This window comes from Megalopta genalis, chromosome 11 (genome assembly GCF_051020955.1).
Source record: "Megalopta genalis isolate 19385.01 chromosome 11, iyMegGena1_principal, whole genome shotgun sequence".
Taxonomy (NCBI): Eukaryota; Metazoa; Arthropoda; class Insecta; order Hymenoptera; family Halictidae; genus Megalopta; species Megalopta genalis.
In genome coordinates this window covers 4,406,012-4,429,573 of record NC_135023.1, presented here as the reverse complement: position 1 = coordinate 4,429,573, position 23,562 = coordinate 4,406,012, and the positions used below count along the sequence as shown (strand labels likewise).

The 23,562-nt window shown below is 45.8% G+C and overlaps 5 protein-coding genes across 11 annotated transcripts in view; 3 read left to right on the top strand and 2 right to left on the bottom strand.

The window, feature by feature from the left end:
* The first annotated feature begins 56 nt into the window (after positions 1-56).
* On the top strand, positions 57-4,618 carry alpha-Man-Ib (alpha-Mannosidase class I b). The gene is made up of 11 exons (XM_033480721.2): positions 57-560; positions 677-844; positions 936-1,092; positions 1,178-1,363; positions 1,442-1,590; positions 1,726-1,914; positions 2,027-2,214; positions 2,336-2,462; positions 2,590-2,754; positions 2,818-2,967; positions 3,040-4,618. Exons 1-11 carry the CDS (start codon positions 462-464, stop codon positions 3,256-3,258), a joined length of 1,797 nt encoding a protein of 598 aa, XP_033336612.1. The 5' UTR covers positions 57-461; the 3' UTR covers positions 3,259-4,618.
* Positions 3,772-11,613, bottom strand: LOC117226230 (uncharacterized). Of its 4 annotated transcripts, none has more exons than XM_076525157.1 (3): positions 11,140-11,613; positions 10,501-10,628; positions 3,772-6,517 (listed from the first exon to the last, which is right to left on the bottom strand). In XM_076525157.1, exons 2-3 carry the CDS (start codon positions 10,566-10,568, stop codon positions 5,920-5,922), a joined length of 666 nt encoding a protein of 221 aa, XP_076381272.1. In that variant the 5' UTR covers positions 10,569-10,628; positions 11,140-11,613; the 3' UTR covers positions 3,772-5,919. The 4 variants fall into 4 exon arrangements, with proteins under 4 accessions (XP_076381272.1, XP_076381271.1, XP_076381270.1 ...); XM_076525156.1 differs by having other exon boundaries at positions 10,693-11,609; XM_076525155.1 differs by lacking the exons at positions 10,501-10,628; positions 11,140-11,613 and adding exons at positions 6,904-7,296; positions 9,417-9,749.
* Positions 11,614-11,818: 205 nt separating this feature from the next.
* LOC117226428 (putative ATP-dependent RNA helicase DDX5) lies at positions 11,819-19,817 on the top strand. Of its 4 annotated transcripts, none has more exons than XM_033480725.2 (8): positions 11,824-12,904; positions 13,289-13,639; positions 13,737-14,390; positions 14,477-14,649; positions 14,711-14,770; positions 18,063-18,220; positions 18,450-18,620; positions 18,883-19,817. In XM_033480725.2, exons 1-8 carry the CDS (start codon positions 12,888-12,890, stop codon positions 18,964-18,966), a joined length of 1,668 nt encoding a protein of 555 aa, XP_033336616.1. In that variant the 5' UTR covers positions 11,824-12,887; the 3' UTR covers positions 18,967-19,817. The 4 variants fall into 4 exon arrangements, 3 of the variants coding, with proteins under 3 accessions (XP_076381260.1, XP_033336616.1, XP_033336615.1); XM_033480724.2 differs by having other exon boundaries at positions 12,210-12,904; positions 18,063-18,305; XM_076525145.1 differs by having other exon boundaries at positions 11,819-12,904; positions 18,450-19,817.
* The window catches only part of LOC117226424 (MAM and LDL-receptor class A domain-containing protein 1), a 13,698-nt gene continuing 9,913 nt past the window's right edge, over positions 19,778-23,562 (bottom strand). Inside the window, exon 11 of the transcript XR_004491777.2 lies at positions 19,778-22,175. The gene's annotated coding sequence lies outside the window, so the exon portion shown is untranslated. The remainder of the gene's footprint in view (positions 22,176-23,562) is intronic.
* Positions 21,697-23,562, top strand: part of LOC117226436 (uncharacterized) — a 5,801-nt gene continuing 3,935 nt past the window's right edge. Inside the window, exons 1-2 of the mRNA XM_033480738.2 lie at positions 21,697-21,787; positions 23,231-23,495. Of these exons, the coding sequence (XP_033336629.1) occupies positions 21,734-21,787; positions 23,231-23,495 (319 nt within the window). The 5' untranslated portion in view covers positions 21,697-21,733. The remainder of the gene's footprint in view (positions 21,788-23,230; positions 23,496-23,562) is intronic.

The following is a 23,562-nucleotide window of genomic DNA, read 5'->3' as shown; positions in this document are numbered from 1 at the left end:
CGGAAACGCATGATCAACGGAAAACCTCGATCGTGTCGCATGCGCATACGTATTTAATTATGCACGTTAGTTGAATTGAAATTACATTTTAGAATTTCTATGAAAAAATTGGTGTGCAGTAGATATCATGTGATGCATGATAACTGGAAAGACGCATCTCGATAACGATGTAATGCAGGTTGTACGCAGCTGTAATGCCGCGGCGTATTGTCATAACTGTCAACAGTAGAATCAGGTTTTTACACCGTCGCGCGAATGCTTTGCATTTAGAGAACATCGACTGCCTAAATTTGTATCGTGGCTTATCGACAACAACATATTTGACGATAAATATGTTTTATTCGCATTACATAAATGAAGACTGTCGCAGTTAATGTGGCTCGGTCGTATTATCATTTCTTGGAGTGTTCTGGCTGTCGTTATCGTTGCATTCGCCAGAATAACTTAACCTCGAACGAAATATGTTTCCACCGAAAGATATTGCCAAGACGGATTACATTAGCTTAAATATTCAGGAAAGCGCAACTTTCGCACGCGGAACATCTCGCAGTCTTTGGAGGGTAAGCTACTCCGCAGAATATACTCCACAGTTTTCCAAATATTTGTTATCATTGACGTTTAAAAGAGTAAAATTTTATATTATGCGTCATTAATTCACCTTTGTTCCTTCTTGCAGCAATGGAATCAGTTGTCGAGGTTTCAAAGGAACATCCTTTACTTCGTAGTCATTACAATTATATTAATTATATTTTATTTGTTGCCTGGCGATAATAAGAATGGAATTTTGGACGAAAGCGATTACAACAACATAGAAGTAGCGCAAGATACTCTTAAATATGAAAAGGTAAGATTAGTACGATAACTCATTTCATCCGAGGCAAGAAGTATCATCGTTTCGTGTTACACAGAAATTTAAGCACCGACGAATTTCATAGGCAATAGAAGATATCGTAGTAGATAATCCGAACCAAGAACATAAAGATGGCGGAGAGGTTATAGAAGAACCTGACTTCCAGCCAGAAATAAACCAAGCGGACGACGATCAAATCGGAGAACCTCCGCAACCTAAGCCAAACGTGCTTAAATTCAATGGTGATAATGCGCTTTGTTGCGACAAGCGATCGTTATCTTATTTTTGTAAATGTGCTATTTTAACGATAATCTGTCTTAATTTTAGGCCCGCAAAACAGCAGGCAAAAGGCTATAGTTGCCGCATTTAAGTATTCGTGGAACGGATACAAGGAATACGCGTGGGGTCATGACACCGTAAAACCTATTTCTAGAAAATACCACGAATGGTTTGGTCTAGGACTCACTATAGTCGATTCCCTAGATACTATGTACATAATGGGTTTAAATAATGGTAAGCTCGAACGATATAAAGTGAACGCGCGCGCCGTTAATGTTTAATCTTTAATTCCACGATGCATTTCTTTTACAGAATTTTTAGAAGCCAAGGCATGGGTTGATAAGAGTTTAGTATTTACTCTAAATAGGGATGTTAATTTATTCGAAGTTACCATTAGGGTTTTAGGAGGTCTGTTATCGGCATATCATTTATCGGGTGATAAAGTTTTTTTAACTAAAGCTGTAAGTCTCTTCTGCGACTTTCCGAGGATAATCTTATATGATATTATAATTACATTTCGTTACATCACATTTGATAAGGTGATTTACAAACTATTACGGCTGCATAACCGTATGCTTCAAATATTGATTGTACAGACACAGCTAGGCGATCGTCTAATGCCAGCATTTTCCACTTCATCCGGAGTTCCGTATTCCGATGTAAATCTTGGTACCAATACCGCGCATAGTCCTAAATGGGGTCCTGACAGCAGTACCAGCGAAGTCAGTTCGATTCAATTAGAATTTCGAGATCTTAGCCGTAACACGGGGGAGCCGAAGTACGAGGTACGGTACATGGAAACTAACGTTCTATATATATATATTTATTCCGTTCTGTTCCACCTCGTTACTCTACCTGCACCAGCAAATTTGACTTTGTAACTTTGTAATATCGTAGGAAGCGGTAGCAAAAGTGTCCGAACATGTGCATCAGTTAGAGAAGTACGATGGTTTGGTACCTATATTCATTAACGCTAACACTGGCCAATTCAGAGAGTTTGCAACGATAACGCTTGGCGCACGTGGCGATAGTTATTACGAATATCTACTGAAACAGTGGCTTCAAACTGGAAAAACTATCAGTTAGTTAGTATCTAATGCGAACGTGTGCTTCGATAAAAGCATACACGCGTATTCTTTTTGTTAGTTTCGAGAATGCTTTGCGTGCGCCAGTTTAATCGAGTAACTCGTTTGAAAATATTTTCAGTTTGCGAGACGATTACTTGTTAGGCATTTCTGGAACTCAGAATCATCTGATGAAACAAACAGCGAGCAAAAAATATGTTTTCATCGCGGAACTAGTTGGAGCAGCGAAAGAAATAAAACCAAAAATGGTGAGAGTCAACGAATGCGAGCATTCGGATTGATCCAACGAGTCATTAATTGTATACACTCACCGTTTACCGTCGATCATTTACCATCGTATACCGACATCGATGACTTAAATTATTTCATTTATAGGACCATCTCACGTGTTACTTACCAGGTACTTTAGCTCTGGGAGTCCATCACGGTTTGCCATCCGAACATATGGATCTTGCGAATGAACTTATGAAAACTTGTTATCAAACGTACGCGATTCAACCAACGTTCCTCGCACCCGAAATTACTTACTTCAATATCCAGGTAATGTGTCGCTATTCAATGGGTACTTGTAATCACAAATATATCATAAATAATTTTCCATAGAATGCGGATGAAAAAAAATCGATGGACATGTATGTGAAAATACACGATGCTCATAATCTATTAAGGCCAGAATTCATCGAAAGTCTATTTTATATGTGGTACTTTACTGGAAACAAAACATTCCAAGACTGGGGATGGCAAATATTTCAGGTAGATGACCGTAAACGCAAATGTAACGAGTAATCGTAATCAAATACTCAACGGTGTTCCACTCTTTTTCAGGCTTTTGAAAATTTTACAAAAGTAGAGAAGGGCTACACTAGTATCGGCAATGTACGAAATATTCATGATATTCGACAGCAAGACATGACCGAAAGCTTCTGGTTCGCTGAAACTCTAAAGTACCTGTACTTGCTATTCGACGACACGAGGCAGTTAATAGATCTGGATAAATGGGTATTCAATTCCGAAGGACATCCGCTTCCTATATACGAATCGTAACCCGATTCCGTGAACTAGCGAACAAACTATACAAATCTCTACATTTTTAGTAGAATACTAGACCAAGTATTTCTCAAGGCCAGTCACTCGATCCAAGAACAGACCACTGGTCGGATCGAATTCGTCGTTTAGCACGATGGTTTTCAAACGTTACCACGTTCTTGCAAAATTTTTCTACCGCTTTATGCTACAACAACGAGCAGTCTTTGTAAATTACCAACTACTTAACCGTTTATACACAATTTTTTTTTTCTTTTCTTTTTTTTCCTAATTTCCCAATTTAGAAGCGTGTATTTCTCTAATCGAACGTACTCTATTTTGTTTGCAACAAGTTCGCGCTATTCATACACGATATATTCTATAAATCGTATTTATGAAAAGTGTATCAGAATCGTTGAGTACAATCTTGTAAAATAGAAAATGCTCGATCTGTTATTTGTAGTCTAATGTAAACTCCTTTATTCTTTCTCTTTTAAAGACGCGTGTTCTCTGGAGTAACTGAAATTCACTGGATTATCAGCGTAGTTTTTATTTATTGCACACACTTTCGTAGAAAAATATCAACAGGGAACATCGAAGCTTCTATCGTGGATAGTTTCAAGGCAGATGACAAGGGATCGGTCCATAGATTAAAATACTTTGTTCTTTACATTTTCTAAACGTATATCACATAAACGTATAGTTGCTTAATTTGTAAATAGCGCTTCGGACTGTGTACAGTTGTTAATATTTCATCTTAGGAGATAGAAACTTACGTGCGACATACGTTACGGTTTTGGAATAGCTGCCTTCTTTAACTAAATTGCTATTGCACAGGGTTTAATTTTCTTATTAGCTACTTTGAATTTCTACAAAATTAACCGATAAAATCCATTTCATCGCCGGACAGTAAATAGTAATAAATTAAGTAAAAATATTTGAACTTTACGATCGATCTATTAGCATAAAAGAAAAAAATATAGAGCAGTCTCAATATCTCCGAGATTCGTCTTGTATAAAGAAACATCTTTATTTACAAAAACTGTCGTAAATTATTTCTTTCTTACGTAGTGAAAATGTCTGAAATATATAGTACGTATAATTAGAATGTACCGCGCTCGCGCGCGCGCGTCGAATGTAGTAAGGCAAGTGTCCCATTGCTATGTACATACGCTTTTAGAACATTATATCGGACATCCTTCGCCATGAATTTCGTTATCCAATCACGAGTAATAGAAAATATGTGGTTCAAACGTTTTCCAACCGTTACATATTACACGATTCATTTATATCTATATCTCTTTTAGATTACTCGATCGTGTTGCATTTGTATCGTCGCACAATTATTATATCGTATCGTATTATATTATATTCAAAAACATATTAGACATATTTTGTACCCTCGACGATCCTCGAACAACTTTCACCGGCACATTTTTGCTCTATATCGAGAAATTGAACATTTTGCTAGCAATATAGTTAGAAAATAAAGAATCGATCGATACGTAGATTGTTCGTTTTGAAAAATCTGGCATATTTTCGCTTTCAAAAATATCCTCGATTCATGCGTAATTCTCCGCCTTTTTCGGAATTTCTTTCCGATATTGTATCGCACATACATACATATACGTATTTCGAAGAATGTTACACCGTGTCGATAATTTGTGTAAATACATAGTCGCTGTAAAACGACGACTGTATCGAAACACAGTGCTAGTGCTATGTCCTAAAGGCGAACGCGCCCCTATAAAATTGACACGCGTCGTTGGCAGTTGGGCTATTTTTTCACGAACTTCTTCTATCGGACGATATCGTATAAATTACAATTTTCGGATGGATGAAATTTCTATGAAATTTCATGAAAGCTGTACACATCAACGTATGTATGTACTCGCGTGTATTTACGTATAATATATACTCCTTGATCGGTCCTGGACGACGCGCAATGTACATAAGTAGTTCGATCCGAGTCCGTTAAGTCGATCGCGTCGATGCGGGGGGATTCGCGACTCCTCGTCTCTCTTCGACTCGCGAGGAAGCACCTCTGCGCGCAAAGATGGGTAGACCGGAAACACGAGAATTTCCTCTACATTAAACACAGAACTTTGATCTCTTCCCCATTGGCTTTTATAGATTTCGAAAAACTAAAAATATGCATCTTATAGTTGCTCGTAAAACTCGCTTGCAACGATTAAATTAATTTTACATTTTTGTTAAATATAAAGAAAAGGCTTGTTTTATTTCGAAATTTCTATACGAATTATTTGTTAGATTTTACGAACAAACTACATATTACTTTTTAGTAAAAATGTGAAGCGCACCGTCGATGCTGGCACAAACCGATTCGAATCGAACATCCGAACAAACGATCCGGTACACAGCAAGTACTTGCCTCGTTTAAGTTGTACTCGATTTATCGTTTTTTAAGAATAATAACAATAACGACGATCTATCGATTGGAAAGCTAGCAATTTTGTGTAATAAATAATTACGGTATTCCGAATCGAGTACGCGTTGTGCTATATATGCTACGTAACGGATAGCCGGGGGTCGCGCGACGTATGTGTATGAATTATTGCTTCTGGGAAGCGTACGTTCGTTCGATAATACTCTCGATTCTACGTTACGATCCGAGCATCGCGTTACGCGTAGCTTCGAACGGCGAGCGACAGGGCAACTGAATTAAAATATCACGCATTCGCAACACTGCTGCGTGAAATAAATACAATCGACGACGCGAGAGTTGTCGTTTCGTTCAACGACGGATTTCATTTTGTCCGAGTCGATTCCGTTCCTCTGGATTCGAGAGATCCTCGGCTGGGTCTTCGTTCGCGAACGGCCGTCCGTTATCGACTCGAATTCGGGTCCGGATATCGATACAGCGACGGCACGCGCTATCGGGCCCGCGTCGCAGACGTCGTTCTCGATCGTTTCGGTATAATCGTCGATACCGGAAGCATCGTCGGTAGCATCGGAATTCAAAGTCAAAGCGAACGGTTTATCATCGGCCGCTGGACGCGCGCTAGGTGGTCTAGGTGCGGTCACCGAGTCGGTGGATTTGCCGAGGCTGTCACCGTCGCTGTCACCGTCGTCGTCGTCACCGTCACCGTCACCGTCACCGTCACCGTCACCGTCTTCGGCTCCGTCGCCGTAATCGTGCGCGCGCGCGTGCACGTGAGCACGCGCGCGACCGTACGCGTGTCCTTCCTCGGTCGTCGCATCGTAGTCCATCAGGGGTATAGAAGCCTGTAGCAACGTCGAATCGCTGGTCACGATCACGCTGAAAACAGAAAGCAACTTGAAATTCGTCGAAAAATTAGCCAACGAACGAGCGGTCGCGAAATCCGAACATGGAAGCACAGAGATATCGAAACGACGCAACTCCTACCGGCGCGAAGCTTCGTCGGGATCTCCTAGCGAACGAAGCGTGTCGTCCGGCTCGTTTTGTTCCCGACAATTTGTAAGGTTACGCGTTAATCGAACAAACGTTGAACCATAAACGAGACGGGGAAGGATCGTCGAAAGGCGCGAACCTGGACCGGTTAATCGGAGAACCGGCGAGAAACCGATGTTCTTTCCTTCGTTCGAATAACATTCGCGATACAACGTTTGCGAAGCATCGACGAGCCTATTCCGGATAAAAAGTGTTAGCAGCAAGACACGTACCACCTAGCCCTCGTACATGGTTGCGTTCTACTCATTTCCTCCGATGTCAGAGTAGCATAAAAATACATTTGCCTGTCCATTTGTTCGGAATCGTGTAGCTCTACCGTTTCGTTCGATCGATCAGACCGGTGCGGTTATCGAAGCTCCGAAACTCTCTTTCGAATTGTAGATCCTGCCGCTTTGGTTCTGCGAATCGCGCATCGCGCGTTCATCGTCCTCTTGTTTCATTCCAAGCGCACGCATCGACGATCACATATTTTCGGTTTAATCGCGATCCGGCACCGACATCGACATCGAACTAGGCACGTGGCAGAGTTTCGTTCGATCGTCGGAACAAGCATCGATTATCGATCGCCGACAGAGAAAACTCAACGACGGGGTTTGCTCTGGTCTCTTCGACAAATTGAAAAATTTCTGTTTATTGGGTCGTCTTCTTCTTGCAAGATCGGAGCGCGTTCGAAGGACGAGGAGGAAAGAAATTGGCAGTTCGCGCGCGGATACCGGTAAGAGGGGAAGAGAAGAAAAAGCGAACGGAGACGATTGGTTTTACTCGTGGATTCGCGCGAACGTCGGCCCGTGGCATAGGCTAACGTCGTTTTCAAGGAAAAAGAAACGGAGAAGACGAGAAAAGATTACGTACGGACGAATAAACCAAAAGAGTCGATTTGGACTCGCGATCTCGCGTTCCCACGAAACGCGTACAAATAGAATTCGAACGGACGATCGACGGTGAATCGATCGCGAGGCCGATAACGATGGCAGCTACCGATTAGAACACGTTCGTCGTTCGCGATCCGTTCGATTCTACGAAACGAAACACGGAGCCGAAACGACGGAGAATACCGTGCAGAATCCATGCGAGACTACCATCGCGCGCGTTGGCGGATTCGAGTTGCAACGAGATACGCGTACAACTGCCGCTAGGATAACTCGTACGATACGCGCGCGGTAAATAGATACCGATGGAAGCGCGCGCGCGCGCGCGGAGTCGAGAAATTTAACGCGGTTCGCGGTACCACGACAAAACTGACGATGTACGACCACGACCGAATTATCGGATCCGGCTAAAAAAAGAATCGGATCGTACGCGCGAATATCGCGTTGGATGAAATTACATCGACGTATTTACGACTTCCATCGCGACGCGTAGAAAAAGAGACTCGAATGCGCGATATCGTTTATCGTCGGTCCAGGTCTAGAGTCAAGGATCGCGAGCGAGCGAGCAACTCCGATTTTATACGCGTGTACGCGTTCGATCTCGGATCGCCGTTGCTTACGATGCAACAGCGAATTCGAATCGTCGCGCGTTCACGGTATTCGACGGTATCGCGGCGAGCGTCCATCCGAGAGTGGTAAAACGCTACTCTCGTCTCGGATCGCGATGGTCTACGGTCTCTCGAGTTGCTCCGGGAACGCGGGGTAGCAGTCGATGTCGGTTAGCTGCTCTCGCGGTACGAACCGGTTTCGTATCGCGAGAGCAGCCTTCCGCGAGTCACGCTGTCGTCGCGTTACGTATGTACGTACATCGCCGCGCCGGTAATACGCCGACGGTCGTGTCTCGTCTTACCGTTGTAATCGATTGGATCGAGAAATTGCGCGTGAAGGAACGATAACTCGAAGCTGCTCTCTCGTTGTCGGATGGACGTACTCGCCTTTGGTCGTTGCGAAAAAAACCTACCGACGAATGATTTCGGCGTGTTCGACGACGATATCCTGGCTTTCGGAAAACAACCAACATTTCGAGATCGAGATCGACGCACGAGCGTAGATTATCGCGAGCGCGCGAGTAACAACTGGGTGCAGTTACCGCGACTATAAACGCCGACGGCCGCCACCGTGTTCAAAGTTCCGAGTCGAACTTGAAGAAGCGTCATTCTTTCCAACGGAAGTCGAAGAATCGCTACGATTTCGTAGAAATTGGAAGGATCGAACCGCGAAACGAAAAAGTTTTCGGTGTCGCGACCCGCGATACGACGCGACGCGCCACGACTCGCAACGAAACCGGTTTTTTTTTCGTACGCGTATCACGGTCACGGCGGTAACCCTTTCCCCGTCCAACTGTGCGCGCACGTACGATCGCACGCCTGTTCCAAATTATGCTATAAAACGTCGAACGATCGTTCGCGTTTCGACTCGTGTCGCATATCGGGTTTAAAATAAATATTTCTTCGATGTTTCCTCGCGAGTCGATCACCGATACGAAACGCTCGCATGCAACGACGACACCGACGACAGCGTCCGCCGAGTGTCGGCGGCGTCGCTCGATGTATCGTTGCGTTACAAATGTCGATATCGGACGTTCGAATCGTAACGTTTGTAAACGGAGAAAACGTTGGGCTCGACGAGTATCGACGAATCTACGATAAAACATATTTGCGTTACAATATCGACGGACGCGTAAAAGGCAAACGACGAAACAAACGGTTCGGAACGGGATTCGCCGTAGGAGAAACGGTAGAACCGAGGGAAATATTCTTAACCTCGAAATCCGAATCGGTCTTGCTCCAACTTACTCGTAGGATCCACGTTGCGCGAATGGATTTTTAAAACGCATTGCTCCACGATCGAACGATCGATCGTCGAATCGACGCTCTCGACGAAACTTGCTTATATCGGATAACGATTGGTCGGATCGAAATTGCACAGCATCTTGTACGCAACGAGCGACAGGAACGCGACACAGGACACGCGAAAGCGAAACCACGAAACCGCACGAAACACTGTCTCTCTCGGCCTGTCCCTGCCCCTTGCTCCCTACACTCTACCCCCAGCCACCGTGCGAATGCCGAACGGACGAGCGAATCGTACGTATGTACATCGGTAACGCTGGTGATGGCGATGGGATGGTGCGATGGCGGAGACGGAGGCGGAGGCAGAGGGGGGCGGGGGGGTAGGTACCTGTGCGCGGTGCATGCACGACACGCAGAGACAGCTGGGTGAACGAAGCTCGACCAATTTTACGATAATACGTCAACAATTATGATCAATTACTCTGCTGTTTGCCCAACGAAAGCTAACCCAATTTCTATGATTCGCGTGAATTGCGAAGAAATCGCGATTAATTTTGCTTACGACCTGTACCTTTTGATAAATAATTTAATAAATAAGATCGTGTCTTACGTGTAGACAACTACGAGTTAATTCCGGTTCGTTCGTAACGTTGGCATACATACGGGCTATGGTATAGCGACTATGTAATAATAATCGTCTTTACGAGCTATGCATGTACGTACGTATGTACATCCATCGAACGCACGTGTAGACGCGTAGACTGCAGCGAGAGACTGCGTACGTAGGCTCTCGCGTCTCGATACGTTAGTCTCGTTCCATCCTTTAAAGCGCATAACCGAGTCAACGTGAAACCGGTTTTAAGGCGGTATGTAATAACCGTGTGGACTATGGACGCGAAACGAGGAACAAAAATTTTTCCAAATCTCTCGGCGTATAAATTACAAACGTACCTACCTATGCACCTATGTATCTGTGTTCGAATTCGACCATAGAAACCAATCGTAAATTTGTTTGTCCGACGATCGCGGTTTTCCATCGTTGGATAAAAAAAACGAAAATCGAATTGAACGTAAACTCGAAAGTTACCTGTCGGACGTGTCAGGAATTTCTTGAGCGTAAACATCGGCACGCGTTGTAATCGTCCCGTCTCTCATCGTGGTTCCGTTGTCGCATCTCCAAAAAGGATGTTGCACCAGCAACGCTAACCGATCGTCCTGAAAGCGAAACAGCCTTGATTCGCGTCTACCGATTCGCGATTTCTCATAGCATTCCACTTACAGCAGCGCATCGGCGCAACCACCGTCTCTCCACCCCTGTTTCCTCTTATTACATTACGCGCATCGTCTCTCGCTCGCTCGCTCACTCCCCGGTCCGCATACTTATGTTCGCCGTTCAAGGTTGCTTCTACACGCGGCGCGATCGTTGTCACCTTTTGCTACGGCGAGTTTTTCCATAGCAGTTTATTTTCACCGTGTCGCTTTACGACATTATCTCTCTCTTCGTTTCATTGTAATGCATCGCTACACATCCTAGATAACGAGTCGCGCATAATAATTTTGTCGCGAGAAACGGTACACGAATTGTTGAACGTATGCGCGACACCCACGCGACGTACACACACGAGTTCGATAGATGTCGGTAGTTAATAGCTGGTACGTATGTAGTACTCTTTCGTCGGCAACGTTATTCGTTTATTCCCGAAAGTATAGAATAAAAGATAGTTACCGCGATTTCGTAGGGAAGCACTTCTGCCGCAAGGAAACACACTCGTAGATTCAACTTGTCGAGTCTGGCAACTGTCGATGGCGATACTGGCAAATGGCAACGACGATGACAATGGCAATGGCAATGGCAATGGCAATGGCAATGGCAATGGCAATGGCAACGACAATGGCAATGACAAAGTCAACGATAAAATGGCAACATTAGTAAATGACTGTACCGAACTGAACTCGGTCGGTTCAACTTTCAATCGACCGAATCTACATGAAACCGACTGATTCTGCACTGCATCGTGCTTCGTGTTCACTGTTGTCGACTAGTCAACCGTTCCACCACTACACGCTATGCTACCGTGCACTGTGCACGAACACTGCTCTGCTGCTGTGCACCAGTTCTCCGAAGATCACTGTAGCGTAGACTGTAGACCGTAGACCGTATCGTACTCTGCATCTGTATTCATCGAGTACGACGCCCGTGACGCCTCTCGCGGAGACAAGACGAAGCTCCGTTCGACGTCCGTACAGCGCCAATTGATGCAGTGGCAAAACGCTCAAACTGTTAGCCAAAATCGACGGTCGTTAATTTGGCTAACAGTTTGGGCATTTTGTCACTGCATCAATTGGCGCTGTACGGACGTCGAACGGAGCTTCGTTGTTCCACCGATAGAGGCGCCACATATATACAATTTTAGGTCGTTTAAAAACACTGATTATGGCAAAAATACGGCATAAAAAACTAAATCAAGGACATAGAATTGTTCAGGAGAATTTGCTGCATCTATTTCGTGTAAGAAAATCAAAAGACAACGACGCAAAATACAAAAAATTAGTTGACATAATATATAACCAAACTTCAGAGAACAATTAATTACGTAATGTTGTTGTTTGTTTCTTTATGCTATATCTACCCAGTAGATTCTTCTGAACAGTTCCGCGTCCTCGGTTTAGTTTGCTATGCCCTAATTTTGCCATAATTAATGTTTTTAGGCGACCATGCATTCCGAGTGTGTGGCGCCTCTGTCGGAAGTACAACGGTGCTCCGTTCGACGTCCGTACAGCGTCAATTGATGCAGCGGCAAAACGCTCAAACTATTAGCCAAATTACCGACGGTCGATTTTGACTAACAGTTTGAGCGTTTCGACGCTATCCTAATTGGCGCTGCACAGACGCCGAACCGAGCTTTGATTTTTCTCCAAAGGAGGCGTCGCGAGTCGCAACCGCCCACATATGTCCAATGCAGATGTTGTTTTCAAAGTCTAAGATGCAAACATGCAAGGTACAATTGACGTATCATAGCCTGTTTTCTTGCATTCATTTGCGTTTTCAAAAATTTAAGTATCACCACTGTAAGATCGCCTATATCTAGAAATTTGTTATTTAATTTCTTTTTTAAACCATACGAAACGCGAAACATGTCGTACATGTATGTATATGCATACGTAAATACGAACGAACGAATGCGATTTGCGAAATGTGCATACGAATGTGTGCGTATGTGGAACATTTTTAGCCGGTGTTGCGCATGCGTTGAACTTTTACGACACCCTCTTCCGTTCACACAATTGTGTTGTCCGCGGTGTAGAAGCCGCTTTCATTTGCGTCTTCTGATTGGATTCAAGTTTTTCAAGGTACTACATGGTATCTCGCGGCTTTTTTTTTATGTTTGAGTAACTATTGTTGCTACATATTACTATTGCAAGTAGTACACAACATTTCGGTAAAAGAAGAACGAAACCGAGGAGAAATTGAATATGGGTCGCTATAGAAGGTAAGCAGCGAAGCACGTATATACGATGCTTTGGAGTACGTACGTGTTATCAATATGCTCGACGTATTTGCTATTAAACGCGTACATCTTGGAAAAATTCTAAAGATTTCATCGAAATGCGATCGCTTCCACGCCTGTGTACGAAAGAACGCGTAACTCCGAATGTAGTATTTACCGGGAATTCTCTCGTTGATGTCTAGTCGATCGATTTTATATAGAACCTCCTACGCTTCTTTGACTCTGAGTTTGATAGAAATCTCTCCAGAGGAGTCCTGCATCGAGCTAGAAGTAGAGAGATTCGCACGAGTCGAGATCATAGTAGTATAGAGTAATGGAAAACTAAAAATAATCTGTTTACTATAATTGCGATGAAATCAATTACAGTCGGAGCCGTGATAGAGACAGGAGACGCAGATCCCGTACAAGGTCTCGAAGCAGATCTCCACGAGACAGAAGAAGCTGGGGAGGTAGTGGCGGTCGAGATCGAGGCGGTGGCAGAAACAGTCGTGGCCAGCCTGGAGCAAACTTGAGGAAACCTCGGTGGGATCTGAGTAGATTGGAACCCTTCAAGAAAGATTTTTATATACCGCACGAGTCGGTTCAAAATCGTGACCTTAGAATAGTGGAGCAATACAGAAGCGAAAAAGAGATTACGCTGAAAGGAAAGAATATACCTAATCCTGTGTTTACCTTCGAAGAGACAGGCTTTCCGGACTACGTTCTGAAGGAGATCAAGTAAGTACGGATATATATATAAATATATATATATATACATATACATTTAATATTCTAATCGGTTCCACGTTTTAACACTGCTGTTCGTTCCTTTCAGGAGGCAAGGTTTTACCGAACCAACGTCGATCCAAGCGCAAGGATGGCCGATCGCTTTGAGTGGAAGAGACATGGTTGGAATCGCGTCGACCGGCTCCGGAAAAACATTATCTTACATATTACCGGCGATCGTACATATCAACAGTCAACCTAAATTGGGTCGCAAGGATGGACCTATCGCGTTGGTGTTGGCTCCTACCAGGGAGCTCGCGCAACAAATTCAGCAAGTCGCCGACGATTTTGGACATTCGTCCGGTATTAGAAATACTTGTTTGTACGGCGGGGCACCGAAGGGAGCGCAAGCTAGGGACTTGGACGGTGGTGTGGAGATCGTGATAGCTACGCCGGGTAGACTGTTGGATTTCCTGGAATCCGGTCGTACAAACTTGAAAAGATGCACCTACCTGGTACTGGACGAGGCGGATAGAATGTTGGACATGGGATTCGAACCACAAATTAGGAAAATTATCGAGCAAATTCGACCGGACCGGCAAACGTTGATGTGGTCTGCCACGTGGCCTAAAGAAGTGAAAAATTTAGCCGAAGATTTCTTAAAGGATTACGCGCAGATCAACGTCGGTTCCCTGCAATTGGCTGCCAACCATAACATATTGCAAATCATCGACGTTTGTCAAGATTACGAAAAAGAGAACAAGTACGTTATTTTGGTACATCGTATCGGCGTTTGCTCGAATTCGTATCTAACGCGTTCGTTCGCTTCTTTCTTTGTTCTATTCGTAGATTGAGCACGCTTTTGAAAGAAATAATGGCGGAAAGCGAGAACAAAACGATAGTGTTTATCGAAACGAAGCGCAGAGTAGACGAAATAACTAGGAAAATGAAGAGAGACGGCTGGCCTGCTGTTTGCATACACGGTGACAAGACGCAACAAGAAAGGGATTGGGTTTTACAAGGCAAGTACCGCGGAACTCGAATCGTCGCGATAGTCGTTTAAAAGGCGGTATTATTTTTCAGATTTTAGATCCGGAAAAGCTCCGATACTCGTTGCAACAGACGTTGCTGCTCGTGGTCTTGGTAAGTAAAATATTTGTTGCGATACAATGAAATTTTAAGATCAAGCATCGTTGCTCGTTTTCCTTTGGTACGGAGAATGAGATATTTAACGAATATAACGTTGCCTCTGTAAATCTTGTTTGCGTTCGATAATTGCTGCGGTACGCAAGATATTTTGTTCCTGCATTTTTTGAAAACTGTTACCTCATGTACTTTCACGTTACCGGTGTAACAGCGGTGATAGACGGTAGACGCGAGCGTACAGTGCGATTACACGGAAATTCGATACGAAATATGTGTACGCACGTACATCGTCCGTCTTCGCGTTCGGATATCGGACATGGAACAAGGTTTCGTTGCGTACGCGTTCTTATAGAGACTTTGGACCACTTTATGTGCCGAAACGGTAGTACGATCACTCGATAACAAGCAATCGAATCGCCGGTAGCAAACCACTCGTATATACGAAATATGTGCACAATATGTACTGTATTTTTAAAATTTATTTATTTGTCCATTTAGTTGCTTCTTCTCTTTCGTTTTTGTTACATTTCCGATGATTTACGTTTCGAGTAAGGTCGATAGCGTTTTTCAAACGCGGAGTAGGAGACTAAGATTATTTTTTGTTGCGAATCCGTTCGAATAAAAAGTTGCGCGCAAACGATCTTCCAAAAGCATAACGTGGTTCATTCGCGACGATTCTAACGTTCGAATAATTGAAACGCGAGAATTCGAGAAAACTTTCGAAATGATCAGAGAATTATAAATAATAAGTTGTTCGATCGATTCGTAAAATAACAAGGACGCGATGGTCGATCGAGAAAAAGAAAAGAAAGAAAGAAAGAAGGAGAACCGTGTGTAAATTCCATCGTTGTAAATTCTAGTTTGTCGAAATTGGCTCGCGATATCGGGAACTCGTGGACGGGACAAGGTCGGAAACCTATCGATGCTCGGTCGAACATGGTCGACGGAAAACGAACGAAAGTGAAAGAGAGAGAGAGAGAGAGAGAGAGAGAGACTGGTAAAGGATGGGGTGGGAGTTTTTGGGTAGAGTTTCGTCGAAACGCGAAACGAGATCGAACTGGTAACGAGAACGAGAGTGGTAACGGGACAGGGGTAGAAGGTAGATGGAGAAGAGAAACGATGGGGAAAGGGGTAGAGAGAAGGGAAGTAAAAGTATAATAGAAAATTGATATATTGATCAACACAGAAAGCCATCTAAGCGAGCATGTAGCTAACGCGGTTGGATCTTTGTTTGTATTGCAGAGGCACATTGCGCGCAGGCCCACGCCGGGTAATGCAAAGCAAATTGGGGGTGCCCGCCGCCTGTTTGTTCGGTGGTGCACTGGTTTGCATTGTCTGCGCTGGCTGCGACGCGTGCCTCTATACGTCAATTCCGTGAAGGGCCAGTCTGGGCCAAATCGGGATCTACTTTACCTCCTACATACTGGATATCAGTTCTACGCTACGCTGTACGCCATCTGGGCTGGCCAAGTCGTTGTTGCCAGAATAGAATCCCCTGCGCTGGCCGCTCAAGCTAATCAGACCCAACAACGGTCCAATGAGGCGGTGGCATGGTAGCTGATGCCAGAGCCTCTCTAAGCGTGCCCTGTAGCAACAGAGTGGCGGAGGCTGTAGCTGGAGCGAGCGCAAACAGCCAGGCCCTGCCCGTACGTTGCTAGCGACACTCACCCACTGCCTAATTTTAGTATAACAGTAATCTTCAATTCATTGCTGTGTATATATATGTATATGTATATGTATATGTATATGTATATATATATATATATATATATATATATATATATATATATATGTATGTATGTATACGTATAATATATATATAATGTACGTATGTATGTATGTATACATATGCACATATACGTACGCGACACGCGCATCTATACGCCAACACTCGCGCGTATAGCTCTGTGCGCGTGTGTGCATATATACATATGTACAATGTATATCTATACATATATGTGAACGTTCACACGCGTATGTACACACCACGAACAGGTTCAGAGTCGACTAGAAAAGGATACGCGTTGCCGACCATTGTGTATACACGTAGAAACGTGTTCGTTGAAACGAAGCGTAGTCGTCGTTCGAAACTATGGAACCGTACACGAATGAAATGTACAAATTTTCTACGAGACTCTGCGCGTACACCTTCGTCACACGAGCATATACAGCATAGGGCTTCGTAAGCTGCGACAGATATATATATATATATATAGAGGGAGAGAGGAGAGATAGAGAAAGAGACGAAACAATCCTATGCCAAGAAACGATTTTCTCGTTTCCTCTCTTTCGTTCTTCCATTTGTTTGAAAATTTCGAGCGATTCGGGCATGTCGCATCTTACGAAACACCGAATACGCGCCTATACACGTCATACGCCATTTCGTAAGCTTACACTTATTCCATCCTTGTATATCCTTTGCAAAAACTTTGTCGTTGATCGCTCGTATCTTAACATCTACTACTATTACTACTACTACTACTACTACTACTACTACTACTACTACTACTACTACTACTACTACTACTACTACTACTATATCGGTATCGATCCTGGTTCCGATTTTCTTTCCTTTTTCGCGTTACGAAGAACGTTGGGACGCGGACGAATTTAAGAATTCGATCCGGATTCCGTTTCAAGAATTCGTCAACGATTCGCTTAAAAGTTGAAAGGAAATCGGAATCGCCTTCGCGCGAAATCTTTTCTTTACCATATTCCAGAGCTTTGTACTCGCGCGTTCGTCGAAACGCTCTCCAAACGAGCAGTTGATTCAGATTTCGTTCGGTTTCGCTATCCTTCGGGATCGGAATAGAAGCGGCTCGTAGAAAAATCAATATCTTTGCCTTGTTTCTAATACGCGATTTACACTCGGGGATCGCGATACGCGATCGATGCATCCACGCGCGTATACTTATCGAAGCGACTGCTTTTGGAGAGCGCGTTTCAACGCATAGAGTCGTTCCGTTTCGAGTTCGCGATAGCATATCCTACACGTTATACCATACCATGCTATGCTATGCTATATCATACTATACTATACGATGCTATATACCACACTACTCTACACTACACCGTACCACACACTCTTCATCGTACTATACAATATCATATTATATTACATCACGTTCTATTCTCTATTCTATTATATGATATAATATTATCGTATTAAATTATATCGTATCGTATCGCGTCGTATCCGGACTATTTGAACGAAACGCGTCTGTCCGTCCGTAAGACAGGCAGGAAATCTTTGGAAACCGACGCAGCTAATACGTGCGCTTTATTTCAGACGTTGAAGACGTCAAGTTTGTCATCAATTTTGACTATCCTTCCTGTTCGGAGGATTACGTCCATCGAATCGGTCGAACAGGTCGTCGTCAAAAAACCGGTACAGCTTATACATTTTTCACGCCGAACAACTCGAACAAGGCCAACGACCTAATCCAGGTACTGAAAGAAGCGAATCAAGTTATAAATCCAAAGTTGCTGGAGCTTGCAGATAGTAAAAGCGGTGGATACGGGAGACACAGAGGTACCTTGCTTTGCGAGATTCTCTTTTCAGGCAAAAGCCGTATTAAAAAGCTCGAAAAGGGCCGAACCTTGATTACTAAAAGGCTAAGATTCGATCGCGCGCGCGCACGGTGTCGCAAATGAAATTCAACTGGTGCTCGTTTAGGCGGAAGAAATCGATGGCGATCGAGGGGTGGCCGCAACGGAAAGGATCGCAGTTACTCCAGAAGCAGAAGTCGAAGTCACAGTAGGGAACACAACGGCCGCGGGAACCGTCGGAGTTACAGCAGGAGTTACTCTCGAAGTCGTAGCCCTGTTGGCGGCAGCAATCGTACAGGTAGGTACGCAGCTGGTGTGTAGTAGGTGCACACGACGCGTTGCGTTGCGGTCGCATCGAGTTGGGTTGTTGGGTTGGGTCGCGTCGCGTCGCGTCGCGTCGCATCGTACACGCATCGCGTCGCGTCGCGTTCCGGCCCGAGGTGTCGCGTCCCCGTCGCGTGTAGCGGTGACGGCAGCGCGGAGGTAGCGCGAAGGTAGCAGGCTCGGCCGAGCCGCACACACCGTACGCGCCGTAAAAACAACTGTACATTTCTTTCTAGAGGTTATCGGTAAGAGTTACTGGAGCAGCGAAAGATGATCTTCCACCAGTGGTTAAGGACCAACGCTCGCTTCACGAATCGTGATTCTCTTTTTTTTTTATACCCCTTTTAAACTATTCCGGACACACGATATCACAGTCGCAGTCACGGTCACAATCGCGATCACACTCCTGCTCGTACTCGCGCATCGTACACCTGCGTCGTAAAAATATTGGTGTAACATCGGTGTTCTCTCGACGCGCGAACGTATATCGCTTACGGTTCTCGCGTATCGTATAGTTAATTATTTTAGAAAAGACGATGAGACAAGATAAGAAAAAAAAAATACAAAAGAATGAAATAGAATAGAATAGGATAGAGTATACGCGCGCGCGCGCGCGCGCATCTCTGTCCCGTGTCGCGGAGCAACGACGATACGATCGCGGCATATGGATTCGAAAGGGAACCCGGAAACAGTCGATCCGTCTGTATACGCAAAAATCCGTAGGTTTCTACGATTTTACGCCTGTACGTTTCTAGAATCTTCTCGCCTCGGTTACTCCCTCGAGCTTCGATACCGTAGGGAAACGTAGATCGTAAGCCTGACCGCGGATACGTTCGATCAACGTTTTCTCATCGTATACAACTTATATATCTTTTTTAACGACACCGTAACGTTCGATGTATCCGAAGTCCGAAGTCCGAAGTCCGAATTCCGAAATCCGAACAGGCTTCGCATAATTACGACCGAACGAATGCGTTTAGAAGACGAATCATCGCCCAAAACCTACACCGATTCTTCGAACACGTATCACTATTTATAGCTTATAGCAACTCTCGTAGATGGCTAGTGGTTGCTAGCGATTAATTCGTACACGTATTCAAGCATTTAAAACTAATGGAATAATGTACAGTATTTAACAGAAATGTCATAAATAAATTTATTAACTATTTAACCTCGGCTTTCGTACTTGCTTTTATCCCGCATCCCTCGCGACGTTCGAACGACGATAACGCGTTTCGTTTCTCGTTTCGAGTCGCGACGGCACACCGTGTCGGCGCGTAACCGTATACATAATCCGGTGTCGATGGTGTCGATGGTGTCGATGGTATCGATGGTATCGATGGACGAACGCGCGATATCTCGACGGAGCGCGATTCGATGGACCGATTCTAGACCGAGACGCGCGTTACGCGGAAGCGGAGAAGAAAAAGAAGAGCGTAACGTCGTCGAACGAAAACCAGCAAAGATTTATGAATGAACTGTAGTACGGTTGGCCGGATCGATGGAGCGGCTCCCCGCGAAACCCGCGGAGCCCACGGGATCGCGGGGAATGCAAGAGCGTAGTAATCGATAGAGTGATGTCGATGGGCCAAGGGGCCAAGAGGCCGAGTGGCCGAGAACAAGGGCCGAGGCTGAGGCTGAGGCTGACACCGATGTCGACGATGTTGGTGCTTGTGTTGCTGCTTGTGTTGTTGCTTATGTTGCTGCTGCTACTGCTGCTGCTGCTGCTGCTGCTGCCGACGATGACGACGACGACGACGACGACGACGAGGAGGAGGAAGGGCCGCGCTCGAACCAGAGCGAAGCGAGCGAGAGAGATCGAGACAGACCGTACGGTGGGCAGAGTCCATTCAGTAGAAGCGGCGAGGCTGTTATCGATTGCGTGGGTAGTTCGGAGGAGACGGTTACCCCCACTTTGGCTCATTCAGCAGCCGCACTGCCGTGACAACTCTCCGGAGCTTCGCGAGGCGGTCGGGGGTGGTCGTAGGCGACGGGAGCGGCGGAAGCAGCGGAGACGGGGAAGGGGCCTTGAAACCCGGAGTCACGGCGGGCAGGATATCGAGGGGCGAGGCAACCCCCACGGTGGTCCGTTTACCGAAATTCCGTGGGTGGTTAACGAGGGACGACGCGCGCGCCGTTCCATCCCTGTCCGCTCGTCCCCCGCCCCTCTTCCGACTCACGCGCGCGCGTTATCGGCCCGAACGGGGTATGGCTTTTTTTACAAAATTCGCACGACTCGTCGACCCGATTCCGTACCAATGGTTTCGCTTCGACGAAAATTCTCGTCGGTCGATGAGCCGTTCCTAAATCGAAATTCTATCGGAAGGCAGGAAGCGCTCGGTTCGGTGTTCTGGGTTCGGGGGTAAGTCGCGAGGAGAGTCCGACGATTTCGAGTCCTCGAGAGAAACTTGTTGCGCGGAGAGGCGGCTGGCTCGCGCTTCGACGCCCTTTTACGGCGTCGATCGACCGATCGAAAATCTTTTCCATCTCTTCGAACTTTGTATCGTCGAGGAACCATCGAACGAACCGTGCGCGACTTCCGACGTTCTTCCGGATCGGTCGGTTCGTCTCTCCGCCCAATTATCGCGATTCCATAATCTCTGTCGCGAAGCCGATGAAAATTTCCGGCACGCGATTTCCGAGACGATCGAACCGAATGGAAATACGGACGAAAAGTTTGTCGCGAAATCGGAAATCGATTCTTCCGATCTCAACGATCGCAACGCGCGGAGAACTTTTCTCGACGAAACGAACGGGGGAAAATAAGAAAGAGAGAGAGAGAGAGAGAGAGAGAGAGAGAAACGCGGTTGCTCGCGGCGCTCGCCGAAACAACGAGATCGTCGGCGCGCCTACGGCGAGCGAAGGAAGGACGCGGTGAGGGTGACGGAGAGGGCGAGAATCGGGAGAGAATGGAGCGGCGGCGGCGAGGTGAGGCGAGAACGGCGGGAGGACGCTGGTGGTTGCAAAGAGGGTGCAACGGGGAGGCGAGAGGGGGCTCGAAAGAGGAGGGTGGAAAAGGCAGGGAGGAAACGAGAGCCAGGGGTGTGCTGGAAGCGGGGATGGAAAGGAAGGCGAATAGTCGACCCGATGACGGCAACTCTCTCAGTTGCTCGTCGGTTTCCGGACTGCGTGGACTGGCAGGTTAGTGAATCCGACTCTCGTTCATTCACCAGCTTCTCCTCGTTCCACTCTTGACCTCCTTCCATCCTTGCCACCGTCTCTGTTTCGCTCACCCTCTCCCTCTCTTTCTCTCTCTCTCTCTCTCTCTCTCTCTCTCTATCTATCTATCTATCTCTATCTCGCTAACTCTGCATGTCCTCTGGATCCATTCATGCGACTGGACGACTGGCCGACTGGTTCTTTGCTCGTCCTTTGCTCGTTCTCTCGTTCCCTCGTTCGCCGCTTGCTCGATTTACGCGAGTTCATCCTCCGTTCGAAACACCGATCCTTTTTCTTCCAACTCCTTTCGCTTCTTCCTCGTCTTCTTTTCCGCGAGACATCCTACTCGTCCTTCCATCGCGATCGCGACCTGCAAAGCCGACCAAGTTAAAAATGTGCTCGCGACAAGAAAAAGCAAAGAAAAGAAAGAATAAGAGCGAAGAAAAGGAAAGAAATTAAGACGCGAGATCACGATTCGTTTGTCGATTCCGTGAAAGATTACGAGATATTTGGAGAAAAAAAACATGGATCGAGTTCAACGTTGTTTCATTATTTCCGAAATAACGCGAAAAAACAACAATTTCTTACGAAACGAAAACGCGACTTTCCATCTGCGATACCGCATTTGCTGAAAAGTCGGAAATTCCTTCCACGTTTCAACCTGTTACGCCTAAAAATAAAGAACAAATGTTTAGGAGACACGAGTTGGTTCGTTTACCGTCGACCGTCGACCACCGACCGTTCGTTCACCGATTCGATCGAGATTCGAAACGAGCTTTCGACGAACGCGAACTTGCGCGATTTATCCTAATTTTCGAAGCGACGAACGCGTTTGCGCGCCGAAGACGTTTCGAAATGGATCGCTTTCGAATCGGATTCGAGTTTCCGTAGGCAGAGATTTCGTAAAATGTTACCGAGTTCGCGATTATCGGTACACCGACGAATCGAAACAACCTCGACGCGACCGTGGAAGCGGCGCACCGACGACGATTCCTGTCGTCCTCTGCCATATGGTTACCGAATAGTTCCCGAACGACGACAACTTTCGTCGAAGAAATCGGCATTTTTTCGGATACGATTCCATTTTCGGGAAACTGTTCCACGAACGTGCGTCGAGCGTGTTCGAACTATTTGGACGTTCGCTGGTTCCGGCCAGCAACGTTCCATGTTGTTCGGTATTGGAATCATCCCTGTCGCTTCCCCTTCGTCGTCGCCCCACCAAGCTCTGCCATCCCGCCCGCTCCCCGCACACGCACACACTTTCTCTCTCTCTCTCTCTCCCTCTCTCTCTCTCTCTCTCTCTCTCTCTCTCTCTGTGCGTGTGCGCGCGCGCGCGTGTCAGCATCCTCTTTCTACCGGCAATCGGCCCGATCCGCCGTCGATCTCGTAATTTTAATCGCCTTCGTTGTTACTTCGATTTGGCAGAAAATGCGCACCGTAGCCGTATGGACCGCTTTCGTATTAGCGTATTCGAGCAGCCCGTTGGTGGCCGGTATACGATTCATCGATCCGATCTCGGCTCAGTCGGGAAATACCGGCGACATCGGCGAGAAGTGCATGCACCTGACCGAGCCAACCTGCGAGGAATTGAGGGCGATGTGGAGGTACACCAAACGACAGAGTAACGCTGCGAGTTACAATATCAGGGAAACGTATTCCGAAGGCGTCGAACCTCCCGTCAATTATCGTGGTAAGAACGGTTTCGTTGTACCGCGCGCTCGCGTGTTCCAACCTTTCGACCCCGACCCTTGCCCTCG

Coding starts and splice junctions, on each gene's coding strand:
- alpha-Man-Ib (XM_033480721.2), top strand. CDS start 462: ATGTTTCCACCGAAAGATATTGCCAAGACGGATTACATTAGCTTAAAT. Junction 1,093..1,177: donor AAACGTGCTTAAATTCAATG/GTGATAATGCGC, acceptor TCTTAATTTTAG/GCCCGCAAAACAGCAGGCAA. Junction 1,915..2,026: donor CGGGGGAGCCGAAGTACGAG/GTACGGTACATG, acceptor GTAATATCGTAG/GAAGCGGTAGCAAAAGTGTC.
- LOC117226230 (XM_076525155.1), bottom strand. CDS start 6,983: ATGGACAGGCAAATGTATTTTTATGCTACTCTGACATCGGAGGAAATG. Junction 6,518..6,903: donor CCATGTACGAGGGCTAGGTG/GTACGTGTCTTG, acceptor TTCTGTTTTCAG/CGTGATCGTGACCAGCGATT.
- LOC117226428 (XM_076525145.1), top strand. Junction 14,650..14,710: donor AAGGGATTGGGTTTTACAAG/GCAAGTACCGCG, acceptor ATTATTTTTCAG/ATTTTAGATCCGGAAAAGCT. Junction 14,771..18,062: donor CGTTGCTGCTCGTGGTCTTG/GTAAGTAAAATA, acceptor GCTTTATTTCAG/ACGTTGAAGACGTCAAGTTT.